General features: G+C 43.9%; 1 protein-coding gene across 3 annotated transcripts in view; it reads right to left on the bottom strand.

The window, feature by feature from the left end:
• Positions 1–12,204, bottom strand: part of MYB (MYB proto-oncogene, transcription factor) — a 34,732-nt gene extending 22,528 nt beyond the window's left edge. The window contains exons 1-6 of one of the 3 annotated variants that reach the window (XM_023254420.2): positions 11,926–12,204; positions 7,059–7,176; positions 5,218–5,289; positions 3,689–3,781; positions 3,217–3,437; positions 1,263–1,497 (exon numbers count right to left, since the gene is read on the bottom strand). In XM_023254420.2, the coding sequence (XP_023110188.1) occupies positions 1,263–1,497; positions 3,217–3,437; positions 3,689–3,781; positions 5,218–5,289; positions 7,059–7,176; positions 11,926–11,948 (762 nt within the window). In that variant the 5' untranslated portion in view covers positions 11,949–12,204. Of the gene's footprint in view, positions 1–1,262; positions 1,498–3,216; positions 3,438–3,688; positions 3,782–5,217; positions 5,290–7,058; positions 7,177–10,171; positions 10,296–11,925 lie in introns of those variants that run through there. The other 2 variants (XM_023254422.2, XM_045058088.1) reach the window with 2 other exon arrangements.
• Positions 12,205–14,948: the final 2,744 nt, after the last annotated feature.

The following is a 14,948-nucleotide window of genomic DNA, read 5'->3' as shown; positions in this document are numbered from 1 at the left end:
CTAGATCAAAAAGGCAGACAAACAAAGGCCGAGTCATTCATGGTCACATACGCTTTAGGGGAATTGGCTTCCTCTAGGATTGAGGAAAAAAAAATACTGTACTAATAAAATTCACACATGCACAGAGGAAAAAAGAAACACAACAAAAAACCCTCTAGTTTGAAATTTTAGCCGGGCCTTTAAAAATAGCCAAATAAATAGCTTAAGCAACGTCAAGAGATTTGGAGTGCTCGTTGATCTTGACAAAAAGTATCCCTTAATTAGAGAATAACACAATGAAAAATATAACCTAAAATATATTCATGAATGTATGAAAGAAGCTGTAATGGGAAAAACTGATGACTTAGTTGTTTATAATAGAAATATTTTTCTTGGAATAACTATTAGTTATAGTAAAGAGCACAGAACTGCCTATGATGGTTCACTCATCTGACACTTTTCTGGAAAGTCTGTAGTCAAATGAATGATAGAACAGACAGAGAAGAATAAAAACTATTCAGGAATATGATTTGAATATAACTTGCACACGGGCTCCATATTCTTGGCTAAGTTTCACCATCTATTACCGTTAGTTGTAAGATACAAGTTCACTGATTTTATCCTTTATGCTTCGAATTTTTCTTTCCCCACCCACTCTGGACATTTCTTTCCCTAAATATAAATGTCTGGCAATCAGGAAGGCATCACACTGATCCAAAGGAAAACAAAAGAAGACATCAGAGAGTGGTGTCACAGAACTGCACCTGACTCGGAGTGAGAAGGAAAACACGTGGAAGGAGCAAATTAAGACTTTTCTCCTAGATAGATCACTACCAGAATCAAACTTGACAGAATCAAACTTGCCGCATTTCAGTGTCAAAGGATCTCTGCTTTAAATTTAATATGACATTCACTTTTCATTTTGGAAGAGAAAAACAAAAGCCCACAAATGCATCTTCATGACCCCATTCTTCTCGGCAGGAACTTGTTAAGTGGATTTACGTTCAAAAGCTAATCTGATCTGAAGCACTTCAGTTGGAATCCAAAAGCCTGGACTGCAGTCTGCCCTACGAGCTGTGCGCCTCTGCAGATTACTTAACATCCTGGCTTCCCAGCATACACCAGGGGTAAGGATACCTCCCCCTATCTACCTCGAGGCTCTGAAGCGAGGTGATCACCTTTGTGGAAGGTCTTTGAAAAGTCAGCGACTGCGAGGTATTACTGTTACCTGGGGCTGACATAACCATCTCTTTCAGTAAACTAAATTCTCAGAAATGGCTTACGTTTTGCGCTTCAGAAATGTGGTAATAGGAATAATCATTGTTAACTGAAGTCTGGCCAGCTGGAGGGAGATGAGCTGAAGGTGGGGCATGAGCAAAACCCATCAAATGACTGTTCTTCTGAAAACTTGTGGCCACTGTTGGCGGGCTGGCTTTAGAAGACTCTTGCAGATAACCTTCCTGCTCGACCTTCCGACGCATTGTAGAATTCCAGTGGTTCTTGATAGCATTATCAGTTCTGCACAGAAATATATCATGTAAGAATTTTACAAAAAAACATTTTAATTCAGATTAGAGTTAATTGACAGAAAACTGTTTCCCACAGAGACCTCTTCTTTGGGTCTTTTGTTTTTTGTGTTTTCTTTTAAATTGTTTTAGTCTTCCCGACCTCTGAAAGTCATGCTGCCTCTATTATCTAATTGAAAATCCATATTTTCCTTCATTACACAAGATGGAATAAATGTGGCTTTCGAGAAATCTTTAAATTTTGTAACTATTTTGTTTCCTTGAGAAAAGAGAATTTTCGATACAAACCCTTCCTGTTTATTCTGAGTGTTCACAATACAAGACTCTAATACAACTTAAAGATCCAACTATTCTGGAAAATTACCGGCTTAGTAGGGCCTACACACCCCCACAGGCACACAGTAAAGTTTGGTGAATGATAATGATGTCGCCGCTGCCTCGCTGTCCACTCTTTGTCTCGAATAGCACTAGCCAGAAATTTTGAGTAAAAAAAAAAAAAAAGGGAAAAAGAAAAAAAGAAACTCCCACCTTTTGACGGCCATCTCAAATTGTTCTATAACCAGAGGTGACAATGGAAAATGGGATCCAGAAGGGGAAAGATGCTACGTCCCCATATCAGTTCCAACTGAAAAGCATTTTCACTAAAGTCTTACAGTTCTCAGGAAAAGTTTCTCAATTCAAAAAAAAAAAAAAAAAAAAAACGTTTTAGGCCTCCCTTTTACTATTTTGATGGGGGTGGGGGCATGTATGCTAAAGAAAGAGGAAGTTCAGTTGCCCCTTAAATTTTTACAAGAATCAACAGCATATTCTCAGGCCAGATGGGAGAAAAGGCCTTCTTTCCTCAATATCTTGGATCCTGTAAGCTGATAGGGAGCCATGAGGGAGGCGGTGCTCTGGACCATCACCCAAGAATGCTACATAAACCATCAGAGCCATGGCCTTCTTTGAAGGTCCCTTTCTCCAATTCTGCTGCGTAAGAATATAATTTATTAAATATTTTCTTACATTGTTTATGTAAGATTTATAATGAAGAGTATCTTCCAAATTAAAGAAAATGTGTCATAAACTGTTCAAGTGGGGAGAGTGCGACAAAGATGAGCTTCTAGAGATGTGCTTCACGATGAGGTCATTTTTTGTGCCTTGTTCATTAAAAGAAAGCATAACACTGACATTATTTAAAAACCTGGAAGCAGTAGGATAATTCTAGAAATACTCTTGTTTCTTTCTTTAAAAGAAAAAAACTAAGCCAAGTGGTATAATGAAATGAATGCTGGTATCAGGAAAATGATAGCTGAGATCCTTCTGGTCACTGAACCAGCTGTATGAACTCAGACCAGAGACAAAATGTCTGCCCTCAGTTTGCTTCTCTGTGTTTAGAGTTCTATAGTTTACAAAGTGCTTTGACAATCATTTTATTCGATACAAACATTGGCCCTGTGAAGTAGGCTATTATTTATTTTGCAAATGGGGCAACTGAAGCTGAGGAGAGTTCAATGACTCGGCCCAAAGTTCACTGTTGGATGGATTCTGGAAGTCCCCAACCAGATAAACTCTAAGAGCTCCTCCAGTTTTAAAACCTATGGATCTGGCAAATCTAATGAAACACTTACAATAATGGGAATGTAATTCACTCGCTATACATTTAAAACAAAATGTTCAATACCCACTCCCTCATTCTTCCCAATCAATATATTTTTTGACATATTATTACCGTCCAGGCAGTAGCTTTGCGATTTCTGCCCATCTGTTCCCCAGTCTCTTGTGTGCCTGGTAAATAATTCTGTCTTCCTCTTCTGTCCAGGAGGTTTTCTTAACTTCTGGATTCAAATGGTTATGCCACCTCTCCCTACATTGTTTTCCAATTCTCCCTTTTAAGTGCTTGGCAATAACAGACCAACGTTTCGGACCGTATTTCTGTACAAGCTCTATCACCTTCAGATAAACACACAAAAATAACCTATGTTTTAATGTTATGTAATGACTCAGTGTAATCATTCTTCAGTGTTACAAGATCTTTAGAAAGGGTCTAAAACTCTGCTTTCATTCATTGGAAATATGGGAATAGAGTCCTCTGCTTCCTGTTTGTACACTTTACCTGTTTCTTCAAGTTGGGAAACATTTAATTAAGATGTCTGGGGAATATTCTTAACTGTGATTCGCACACCAATGAGGAAAGAACTTACTCTCTGATCTTCTTCTTTGGTCCAAGGCCCCTTGATGAGCTCAGGGTTTAGTACTTTCTGCCATCGGTGCTGGCACTGCACATCTGTTCGATTCTAGACAAATAATAAAGTATGCACTGTCATATAGATATGATGCGATAAGCACATGAAGACTTGGTTATTATATGAATCATACACAGACAATATACAGGAAACACGTTCAGGAACATTTTAGGGCATGTTTGGAGAGCCTACCTATCCCTCATTGCTTACAGCTAACAAACATACAAAGAATATATCAAAATTGGATCTAAAATTAGAAGCTCTACCTGTTAAGTGAAATAATCCTGCCATGCGAACTGAAGGACCCTCATATTGTACACATGGCTGTCGATTTAACTCAACCTTAACTTCAGCATGTGGAAGTGCCTCTATGAACTAAGACTTGTTAGCGATTCCACATGAAGGTTGGGCTTCCATGGAAACCTACTCTAAATGATTAAAGTTTGCCTCCCATTCAACCTAGGAGATGCACTTCAGTTTAGGGCCTCAAGTATTAATACTGCAGAACAAAAATCAATAAAGATAGGATGAGAGAGTATAATCTTATAAGAAAAAAAAAAGACAGATATGTAACTAACTAATAGAAGGCAGAATTTGATTCATATGCAAGAAGAAACCAAAGCAAAATTATATTGGGCTGAGAGCAGAAGCTTTTCCTCAGGAGCAGAAATTATGTTTCCTTAGGAGGTGTCTGCAAAAGCTCTTGATAGGGACTTTGAAGGATGGGTGGAACATTCTAGGAGGTGGCATCACCAAGGACAAAAGCCCAAAGGAGGTAAAGCGGAAATTAATTTAACCAAACCTGCTGACAGAGAGGAAGTAGGAAAGTGAACCGGAGCTGTATGCTGGAGCCGTGTGGAAGGGTCCCTATGTGCCAGGTCTAGGCAGTGTACTTAATTTGTGAGACTATATATGTTACTGCTGTTGATTTTCAAAGGATGCAGCTGCATCTTAGGAGGCTCCATCTGCCAACAGTGGTTGGGATGGATGATAAAAGTGGAAAGCTACAAATAGAAAAGCCAGTTAGGAAGCCACCAGAATTGTCCAGAGAAGAGGGAAGGGGGCAATTCTGTAGAGCAACAAGGAGGATGGAGACAAGGGACTGACTGACAAAGGAATTTCAGATTCCTTAGTCACTGCTTAGACGTATGGGATGGGAAGTGGAATAAATCAAAATGGAGTCCAAAATTTTCAGCCAGGGTACCAAAAGTATGGCTACTGAAATAAACAGGAAATTCAAAAAAGCTAACTTGGAAATACCATGACTTCAGTCATCCTAATGTACACAAGTCATAAAAATGCTAATTTATATCACCCAAATAAATAAAAAGATTAAAATATAAACCATAAGTTATGGTTGAGGCAGTTCTCCCCCTGATTCTTGTATATGAGCAAATGTGTAATGTCTTAATGCCCTCTCTCCGAATATCTTATTTAAATCATGGGGAGAAGATTTCCTTTCATAGAAGAAAAAATTACGAACTCACCGGGAGATAATTGGCAATAACTTTCCAGTCATCCGTTCCATTCTGTTCCACCAGCTTCTTCAGTTTTTCATCCTAAGACATTTAAAGTTAATCCTAGGATATCATTCATTTACTGTATAACTTTGCTCTAATTAGAGTAAAAGGGAACCAATCCAATAATCCAATCCAGGAAAAAAAAAAAACTCAAAAATATCCAAATACAACAGATATTAATCTAATATACTGGTTTAGAGCATAGATTTATTTAGAGTCAAACAGACCAAAGTTTAAAACTTGACTTTAAGCTATTGACTAGTTACATACACTTGGGGATATCATTTGACTTTTTTTGGGGCCTCAATACTGTCATCTAAGCAGTAGCAATGCTGATGTCGAGGTAGTTATTTGGGGATTACATGAAGTAGCTACGCGAAACATTTAGTACAATGCCTGGCTCACTGAATGTCTAGTATATGATAACTGTTCAAAGTTTTACTTGACAGGAAAAAGTTATGAACCCAAATGTTAGAGTCAATAGATATTCAACTATGGCAACAAATAGGATCTTGAGTAAGAACCAGTTCGATTTTTATTTTAACATCTCCTTAGTTCAACCTCTTTCACGCAAACAACAGAAGATCACTTTTTAATTACATTTGAAGGTATTTATAATGTAAGAAAGTAATTGCATTTTTGTATCAACATAGTCATAATTTAAATGAGGCCAAACTTATTAGAACACAGAAGACACCACACGTCAGGGAGAAATCTTTCAGTTCACAAGTGTCTTCCTAAGCATGTTCCTTCAGGTAAAGAAGAACCCCCACCTTTCTGCAAAGGTAACTTTCACACACACTGTGAGTCCCAAGAAGGACACAGACACAGGGATTAGGAAACCAGTGTTAACAACAGAACTTCTATAGCTCTCAGGATCATCTGAGAGCACAACCTCCATAGGTAAACTATGCATTTCCTAGGGACCTCCCTAGCAATCCTGCCAGAGCCTCTCAACTGGGGCTCTGGTGAGTGAAGTGGGGTGGAATGAAACTGAAGAAGAATCAATACCATTTAATCTAACATAAAATCCTCTGCAATCAGTCGCAAAAGTTTTTGAAAACTTTAAAGAAAAAGTAACTTTCCCCATACATTAATAATTTTGCTCCTTAAGTATTTTCCCATTTCTACAAAGATCAAGCTTTTGATAAGCTACGGGAAAGAGAAAGGTGGAAAGAAGACACATCTCCATCCATCATTGCACACTGTTAGAACAGACATTCATGTGTAATCCATTATGACAAGATAGGAGTATTATGTTTCATACTTTTGTTTTTGGACATAGCAATTCATTCACTTGTACAGAGAATACTTACTACCATCCCACTTTGTATCAAGCAATTCTGGGCTCAGGGAACACGGAAACGAACAGACGTTTAGCCCTGCCCTCGGTAGGTTTGTAGTCAGCCTACTGGGGGAGGCACACGTTACAGCAGCAGTGAGGACGAATGTGTAGCCAATGCCTGGAGGATGCATCTAACCTGCCTGGGGAAGCCAGGGATGGCCTCACTGAAGAGGTGATGTCTTCACAGATGATGAAGAAGGAGTAAGGAGTTGTGCAGAAGGGCAAGAGCAGAAAAGGTAGAGAGAAACACAGATGAAACATACACTGAGGACGGGAAATTCAAAGAACTACAAAGAGTTTGGAAGAGGACTGTATGGCGCACGCGTGGGGGAGTGCTGCGAGTTCAGCATGGTGCATAGGCTCATGCTAATGAGTTTGAGCACCTGTAGTTTAGCTGTAACATTTTCTTCATAAATTGACACACTCTAGGTTTATCCCACGTTTTGATAACATGATTATTTACCTCTTCCCTGGTCCACCTAGTTTTCCCCAAGTGACGCTTTCCAGACTTGGGAAGCAGTCCATCATAGTCATGATCACACATCTCAATGTCTTCGTCATCCTCGTCACTGCTGTATATGCTGCAGAAATAAAAAATGGGCAGACGGGGACTGACACCAGAAGACTTAAAACTATTGGATTACAAAACTTACACGAAAACTCAATCTTTTCAAAGGTTACGAAGATAAAAGTTTGAAAACTCGCACAACAAGATTGCTTTCTTCATTCTGTTGCTCTAGTATTGTAAACTGGTTCTGCTGTTATTGGTATCCACAGATACGGCAAAGGACCTGGAACTTTCTTATTGCTCTGCATGTTTAAACCTGCTGTGACTGTCAGCCCAGTGACAAGTTACACATTTGGCAACCTTCCAACCAATGGAGGTTTAAGTTTAAAACTTAATGTTAAGGACAATCAAAGAAACAAGAGCCTATGTCCTTCACATAAGTACACACTCAAAATCTTTGGCATGCACCACATCACTTAAATAATATTTCTCCAATAAAATAAACAACTCAATCATGCTACTCCAGTGGTACTGGTGTTTTATTGGGAGAAAAAAAAATTCAAGAAGTAATACACCCAACAATACAATTATAGTCATCCCTTAAAGATTAGAAGATTAAGAGAATGTAAGAGGAAAGGATTTAAAAAACCTGAGGAAGGATAAGGCCATCAAGTGACCAGACGGTTTCATAAAATTAAAATATCCATTAAAATATTAAAATATCCAAAAAGCATTAAAATATCCAACAGCCCCAAACTCCAGCACAGTTGATCCAACCTGTGGCCGTGATTACAATATTGTTTCCTAAGTAACTAAATGAATAATTAGGCCACTTGGTAGTCAGACTCTTACTGACTTTTTTGTTTTGTTTTGTTTTTTTTCTATTTCTGACTGAACGGTATTTGAAACCTCTTAAGATGTACCTGATTCAAAACTGAGGGATTCCCCCAGATGGCTTTAAAAAGAATGCATTAGTGTTTTGAAGAGAGCTTTTCTTTTACCTAGTAGACAAAATTATGAATTTTGATGACTTTTGAAATAATGCTACACTTCAGGTTTATTAATCATATACTAAGTAGATGGCAGTAATGTTACAGCCAGTAAAAGTTAGTTTACTTTTACCTACAATTTTACTTATACAACGTATGACATGCCATCTTAAATTGTATCTGAAGAAATTAATGTAATACAAACATATCCTAAATATCTTAAATTATACTATCCTAGAAACTTCAGTAAAGTTTTCCATTGTAATATTGAGAAATCCACCAAACTGAGAACAATAAAAATGCTGATATAAAGCAGCATCATGATGCAAATTATTATTTTTAAAAAGTAAAGTTAGGGGCGCCTGGGTGGCGCAGTTGGTTAAGCGTCCGACTTCAGCCAGGTCACGATCTCGCGGTCCGTGAGTTCGAGCCCCGCGTCAGGCTCTGGGCTGATGGCTCGGAGCCTGGAGCCTGTTTCTGATTCTGTGTCTCCGTCTCTCTCTGCCCCTCCCCCGTTCATGCTCTGTCTCTCTCTGTCCCAAAAATAAAATAAACGTAAAAAAAAAATTAAAAAAAAATAAAAAGTAAATTTATATCTATATCAGGTTTTGTCTTCGCAAAGTAACTTACAAGTATAGATATAATACAAGTGCACGATATATACACAATATGTATAATTCATACATATAGAATACAGGTATATAATATATACAAATATATATACCCTTACAAGTCAAGCAAAAGTGCTTTCCAAAAATCCTGAATGGGAGGTTCTCATAATTTAAAACTATCATTTTGAGAAACAATCTGAAAGTCTAGGATGCATGGTGACAAGTAGGCTGTGACGCAAACGCCAAATGCCACTACAAAAGAGAGCTGTGTTTATAATCTATAGTCAATTTTTATTTAGTGTCTATTCTTTTAAACAAGAGTCTGCTCCTGTTCCCCACTGTCAACAACAGGCTCTAAACAGTCTCTGATTAATAAATGCAATAGTTTCCCTTTAAAAAATCCCACAAGCAGCAGAAGATGAAAAAAAAAATTTTTTTTTCCCAGAGCTGTAGGGCAGCATCTTTCAAAAGGGTCATAGGGAACTCCTTGAAAAGCCCCCAAATGAAGTGGCCCCCTTATAAAATATCAGGAATACCAGGAAAACCAGGGTAGTCTGAGCAAGGAGTCACAGATTCCATCTACTTTAAAGTGTTAGGTTTGGTTAAATCTGGAGATCACATTTTCAGAGGTGAGAACTACATTTTCCAAACTAGTAATTGGGCATCTTTCTCTTGGAAACAGCTCACCTCTCGGGAACTAGCAACAAATACCGCCGCCCATAGGGGGCAGCCAATGTCAGGTGAGAGCGGGTAGGCATCAAACAGGACCAGGGGTCTGGAGGCAACAGTGCCAGTCCCAGTTCTGCCTCCACCTCCCTGCATGACTCGGACAAATCACTTCCTCTCTCTCAGGACCTCAGTTCCTCGCCTATACCTAAGGACTTGGATTCTATTAGGAAGGTACTTTCCAGTGCTAATAAATGATGACTTCAGATATTCCCTGCTTCTTACAAATTCAGCACAGAGGCAGAGACGTGCAAAACCGAAGTCCTGGGGGGAAATGTGGTGTGGAACTTCCGTAGGTCCTGAAGAGGCCACAAGGGCAGCAGGGAGAACCCAGGGCGGCCCACAGTCCGCTCCTGGGTCCGTCAGCAGGTTGGGAACCCGGGCTGGCTTTTAAGCTCTGCATGCGATGTCCTTGCTCTAAGTTGTCCTGATAGGCTAAGTAGCACGGTTAATTTCTACTAAGGACTTGAAATAACTTTTCCTTTATCTGCTCAGACCCAACAGTCAGAGGACTTTCAAAGGCTGATTTCAGGCTTGATGCACTTGACTCCCCACCTGCTAGACCTGGTGTGGTTACATGAGTACAACTATGAATATTACATTCTGTCAAGGAAACAAACCGTGCAAAGAAACGAAAAAGAAAAGAGGTGTTGGGGGTTGGGAAGAGGGAGGGGAGTGGGAGGAAGTGCCTTGTGGCCGCTACTGTGATTCTAGAAAAGGGGTTCAGACTCATTTCGCTGACCTGGTTAATAATCCCTGCCGAGTTGACGCTCGCCCTGCAAGAAACGGCTTCGAGCCCGCAGCCGGGTTTCTCTTCCCCCTCAGGCAGGTTCAAGGCTCCCGCCCCTCCAGGCCGCCACCCTTCTCCGCTACCTGGGAGCTGCAAGGAACCTGCGCGGCCCCGCCCCACCCGCCCAGCCGAGATCGCGGGGCGCGGAGCCTCCACCGCGCCTCCTCCCAGCACCCCTTCCCAGCTTCCTTCTTCTCCTACTCCTAGTTTCTGCTCTCGGAAAGAAAAAAAGAAAAGAAAAAATATAGGTGCCTTGGCTGTTCTGCTGTTAAGTCCCAAAGGCGAAGGTGAAACCACTTCAAGGGCAGCACCCCCGCCCCGCGTGGCGGGGCCTTAGGCGAGGCGTAGGGAGCCCAGGGGCCCTCCGGGTGGCCTCCCATTTTCTCCCGCGCCCAGCCATGCCTAGGCGCTGCTTCCCGCCTGGCCAGACTCGATCCGAGGGTGCTGGGGCAGGGCCCACACCCACGCTGTTTGCAACTTCCCAGCGCTGCGCGGGGACGAGCGACAGCCGGTTCAAAAACAAATAAGTACCAGAAAAACAAACAACCCGAAGGAAAAGAGGTTGGATTTGCTTTACCCCCAGGGGCTAACACCAAGAAGCTCAGAGCGAGGGTCGGCCCATCACCCCTCTTCTGCCCCGGAGACCTAAGACTGCGGGAGCAGGGCGTGGGGAGGCGCGGCAACCTCAGCGGCGTCCACGTGTGCGCGCCGCGCCCGGACCTCTAGCCCCAGCGAAGAGGCCGCGGGGATTGCGTCCCGGTTGCGCGGCAGCGGCCTTGGGTGCTGCCCGCCTCCGTCCTTCCCCGTTGGGTGGCAACCGCGACGGCCGCTGAGCTTGTCCGCGCACCCGGCGGCTCGCAGGGAGCTCCGGCGCGTCCAGTCCCCCTAGAGACCAGGGGAAGCGGGAGTGCCGGCGACTGACAGTTCGGACGAGTATTTCCCTCCTCCTCCTCCTCCTCCTCTCCCTCTTCCCCTCCGCGCGGCCGCACTGTTAGCAGACTTCACCCATCGTCCCGGCGAGCCTCCCCAAGTGCGGGGACATGTGCGGCGCGGACGCGTGTGCGTGTAAAGTGTTTGCATAAGAAGTAAAAGCCTGCCAGAGTACAATGATCAGAGCCTTCAAAACCTTGGCTTAAAGCAGTTTGCAAATGTAGCGACCCTTTTCCTCCCCAAAATCTTTCCAGCCGCCTGTCAGCTGCCGCTCTGCTTCGCCTCCATAAAGAATGAATGAAATTTAAAGGAACTACCTGCAGCTACTAAACAGTCCGGCATCTTCCCTATATCTGCCATATGCTCTGCACTTCCAAGTCCAAACATAACGCAATGCATCAAGCAATTACGCAGCGACTCCCTCGCCGACGCCCGCGGCATCAAGCCAGGGACCTAGTGGGCTCCCCGGGGTTGGGTGGGCACCGCTCTGCCCCAGGCTGGAACGTGCTGCTTTTTTGCCCCCTAGAGAGAAATGGGTCCCCGTGCAACTTGCAAAATGAGCCTCAGGGCATGCTTCCTGACGCCCTGACATATTTCCCGAATAGGTTCTCCCATTCATCAGTTGCACGAGCGGCTTCTGCCCAGGCAGAGGTTCTAGGTCCTCGCAGGATCTGACAGCCCCGCAGGAGATCCGGGAACTCATTCCCACCTGCTCTCCGAGCACCCGGTGCGCCGCGCGCCCCCGCCCGCGGCCGCCCGCCCGGGCTCCCCGTTACCTGTGTCGGGGTCTCCGGGCCATGGCGCGGCGGGCGCGGGGCGCAGCTGGGAGCCGCGGGAACCGCACCGGGCTGCCGCCTCCCGCTGCCCGCCGCCTGCCTGCGTCCCTCCCCGGCTGCGCAGCGGCGTTCCGCACCGCCGGGGCGAAGTTTCTCAGGAGAGAGAGGAGGAGGAGGAGGAGGAGGTCGCGGAGGAGGAGGAGGAGAAGGAGGAGGAGGAAACAGGTTGATATTAAAATGTAAACTCTGTAAACAGAGATGCCATCAAACAAAGAGCTTTGGACACTCCCCCTCCCGCCAAATCTGGCGCCCCTGCAGTGCGCACGCGCCCTGCCCGCCGCCTCCGCGGTCGCCTTGGCTGCCGCCCGCCGGGCTGCTGGGCCGGCGGGGCTGCCGCTTCCCCTCGGCTCTCGCGCCGTCGCGCTGCGCCTGGCGCGCCGCGAGGCCGGGGAGGCGCGCGGGCGGGGAGCCCGGGGCCGGGGAGGGGCGGCCGGGGGCCGCCGAGGCGCCTTTTCTTGCGCAAACCCCGCTCCCGGGCCCCGGCCGCGCGGGCCCGAGCTACGTCCCGCTCCTGCCGCCTTCCCTCCTCGGCTGCCGCGCCACCGTCGCCCCACTCGGCGTGCTCCGGGCGCCAGCGCCCGAGCTCGCCGGGCTCTGACTCACTGCCGTGGGGGCGGCGAGGGCCGGGGGGAGGGAGACGCTCCCGCATTCGGGATTGGATTTGGGGCAGGGTGTAAAACTCAGTTCTTTGCAGATGGGGGAATGGGGGGGGGCGTAGTAGGGGACACGAGCATGTATTTTCATAGGACGTTTGGCTGTGTGCGTGTGTGTGGTTTGTAAGATAACATCTCTAATTTAACTTGTTAGTGACAAAGGACACTTAAATACGAGCGGGGCTGCGGCTATCACCCCTCCATATGGGGCATCCGGGCGGAGCTTTTACTTCTTTCCCAGCTCTGGAGCCCACACGCCACCTCCGTATTGTCACTAGCACTTCACTCTCACCCGGGCACACGCCCGGCCCCACCCACCCTGCCCGGCCCCGGCGGCGCCCACCACACACCTCTGCCCGCACCCCCCCTCCCCCGCCCCACACCACCTGTACAGCGCGCCCTGGATTACACACCTGCAAAATCCACGGGGTTCCAAACCGCCCAACCCTAGCAGAACTCAGGAAGCCCCACGTGTGCTTGCGTGGTTTTAAAAGTTAAGCGGTTTGGGACACGGAGGTCGGCAGCCATGCTTAGCGTAGTTTGGGGACTCTGTTTTCCGAGATCAAAATCACTGAGGACTTTTGTGTGCATTTCACAAGGGACTCCTGAAGAAATCAAGGGAGAAGATGAGTGCTGAATTTATAAGGATTGATGGTTGGGGGATTTTAGGGGAGTTTTAGTTTTACTTCCGTTTATAGACTCGTACCATTGGGGATTTTTTTTTTTCATTCTCTGTACACACTAATTTATTTTTCCTTTAATCTTATAGAAGTTTGAGACTTCTGCTGACTGGGTTTGTGGGTGTCCCATGTGCCCCGGCAGTTTAAACTTAGCTCAGAAAGCATTTTTCTTACTAAAAAAGCAGTTTTTTACAGAAATGAGTCATAATTTTATTAAATGGTGAAGCATGCTAGGTTTCAATACTTTATCTGGTGTTTTAAACTTTGTTTCTTAAAAATTGTAATATAGTTTAAATCCTTATCAGAAAATGTTAGTTCCTAGCAAGGTTTTAACATTACTTTCTTCGTGAGAAAAATAAATAACAATGAAACAATATTATTGTGAGCTAGCTCGCAATTCTGAAAGACAAATCAGGTGCAAGTTAATATATTTTTAAAGCGAATATTTATTTGTAGATTCTATAGTAAAGTTTCTACACATCAAAAATAAAAATAAAAAATTAGAACAAACATATGGAAATCATTCGGAAAGGAATTGCATTGTGTCTTTGGGATTACTTTATGAATCTGATTCCCAAAAGCTGAGCCTCTTTGGCACAGAGTAAAAGAACACTTCTCCAAATGAGTTCATAACCTGTTTCCCAAGATTCTGAGGAGGTGCAATTGCTCTGTGATTCTTAAACTCCTTTTAGGAGAAAGGTACCAAATTCAATTTTATTCCGTTTGTTCACTTTGTGCATCATTTTTCTTTTCAAAAAATTTTTATTTATGTATTTATTTATTTATTTTAACATTTACTTCTTTTCGAGAGACAGAGAAAGACAGAGCATGAGCTGGGGAGGGGCAGAGGGAGGAAGCCGCAGAATCCAAAGCAGGCTCCAGGCTCTGAGCTGTCAGCACAGAGCCAGAAAGGAGGGGGTGGGGCTCGAACCCAGGAACTGTGAGATCGTGACCTGACCCAAAGTGGGACACTTAACCAACTGAGCCACCCAGGCACCCCTGTGCATCATTTTTCTATGTGTTTTGAGAGTTCATTATATTTTCATTCCCTAGACATTTGGGGACGTACATTTTTTTACTCATAGGTGTACCATAAGACAAGCGTAGGCCAGTAAAGAGTATACCTGCAATGATTCTTAATAGGCTAATTTGGCATATATTGCCACCTGGTAAGTATATGGAAGGCTAGAGTCAAATAGAGTTATCATAAACTCTCATATAGATGAAAATATATTTTCAGAGTCATTATGGAATGTTCACTACAGGTATACATTTCCTCCTTCTACTTATAATGATTACAAATGCAGTTTTAGATGAGAACTTTATATATTTCATCACTCTTAATTTTTTTTTTTTTTTTTTTAAGATCTGCTACATCAGTTGTTTTAGCTGTGGCTGAGCTGGGATAGGGCTAAATTCATTTACAGCCTTGTATTTGCATTGCGTTAGACCGAGCTCAGCAAACTTTTCTGCAAAAGACCAGAAAGTAAATATTTTAGACTTTGTGGGCTATGTTGTGTGTTCTTCTTTTCTTTCCCCTTCCTCCTCTTCTTCTTCCTCCTCTTTCTTTTACAATTTTTTGAAAATGTCAAATCGTGTTTAGCTGGAAGGCCATATCCAGCCTGCAGGC

Source organism: Felis catus, chromosome B2 (assembly GCF_018350175.1).
Source record: "Felis catus isolate Fca126 chromosome B2, F.catus_Fca126_mat1.0, whole genome shotgun sequence".
Lineage (NCBI taxonomy): Eukaryota > Metazoa > Chordata > Mammalia > Carnivora > Felidae > Felis > Felis catus.
The sequence above is the reverse complement of the archived record's forward strand: the minus strand, read 5'-3'. Positions and strand labels throughout refer to the sequence as shown.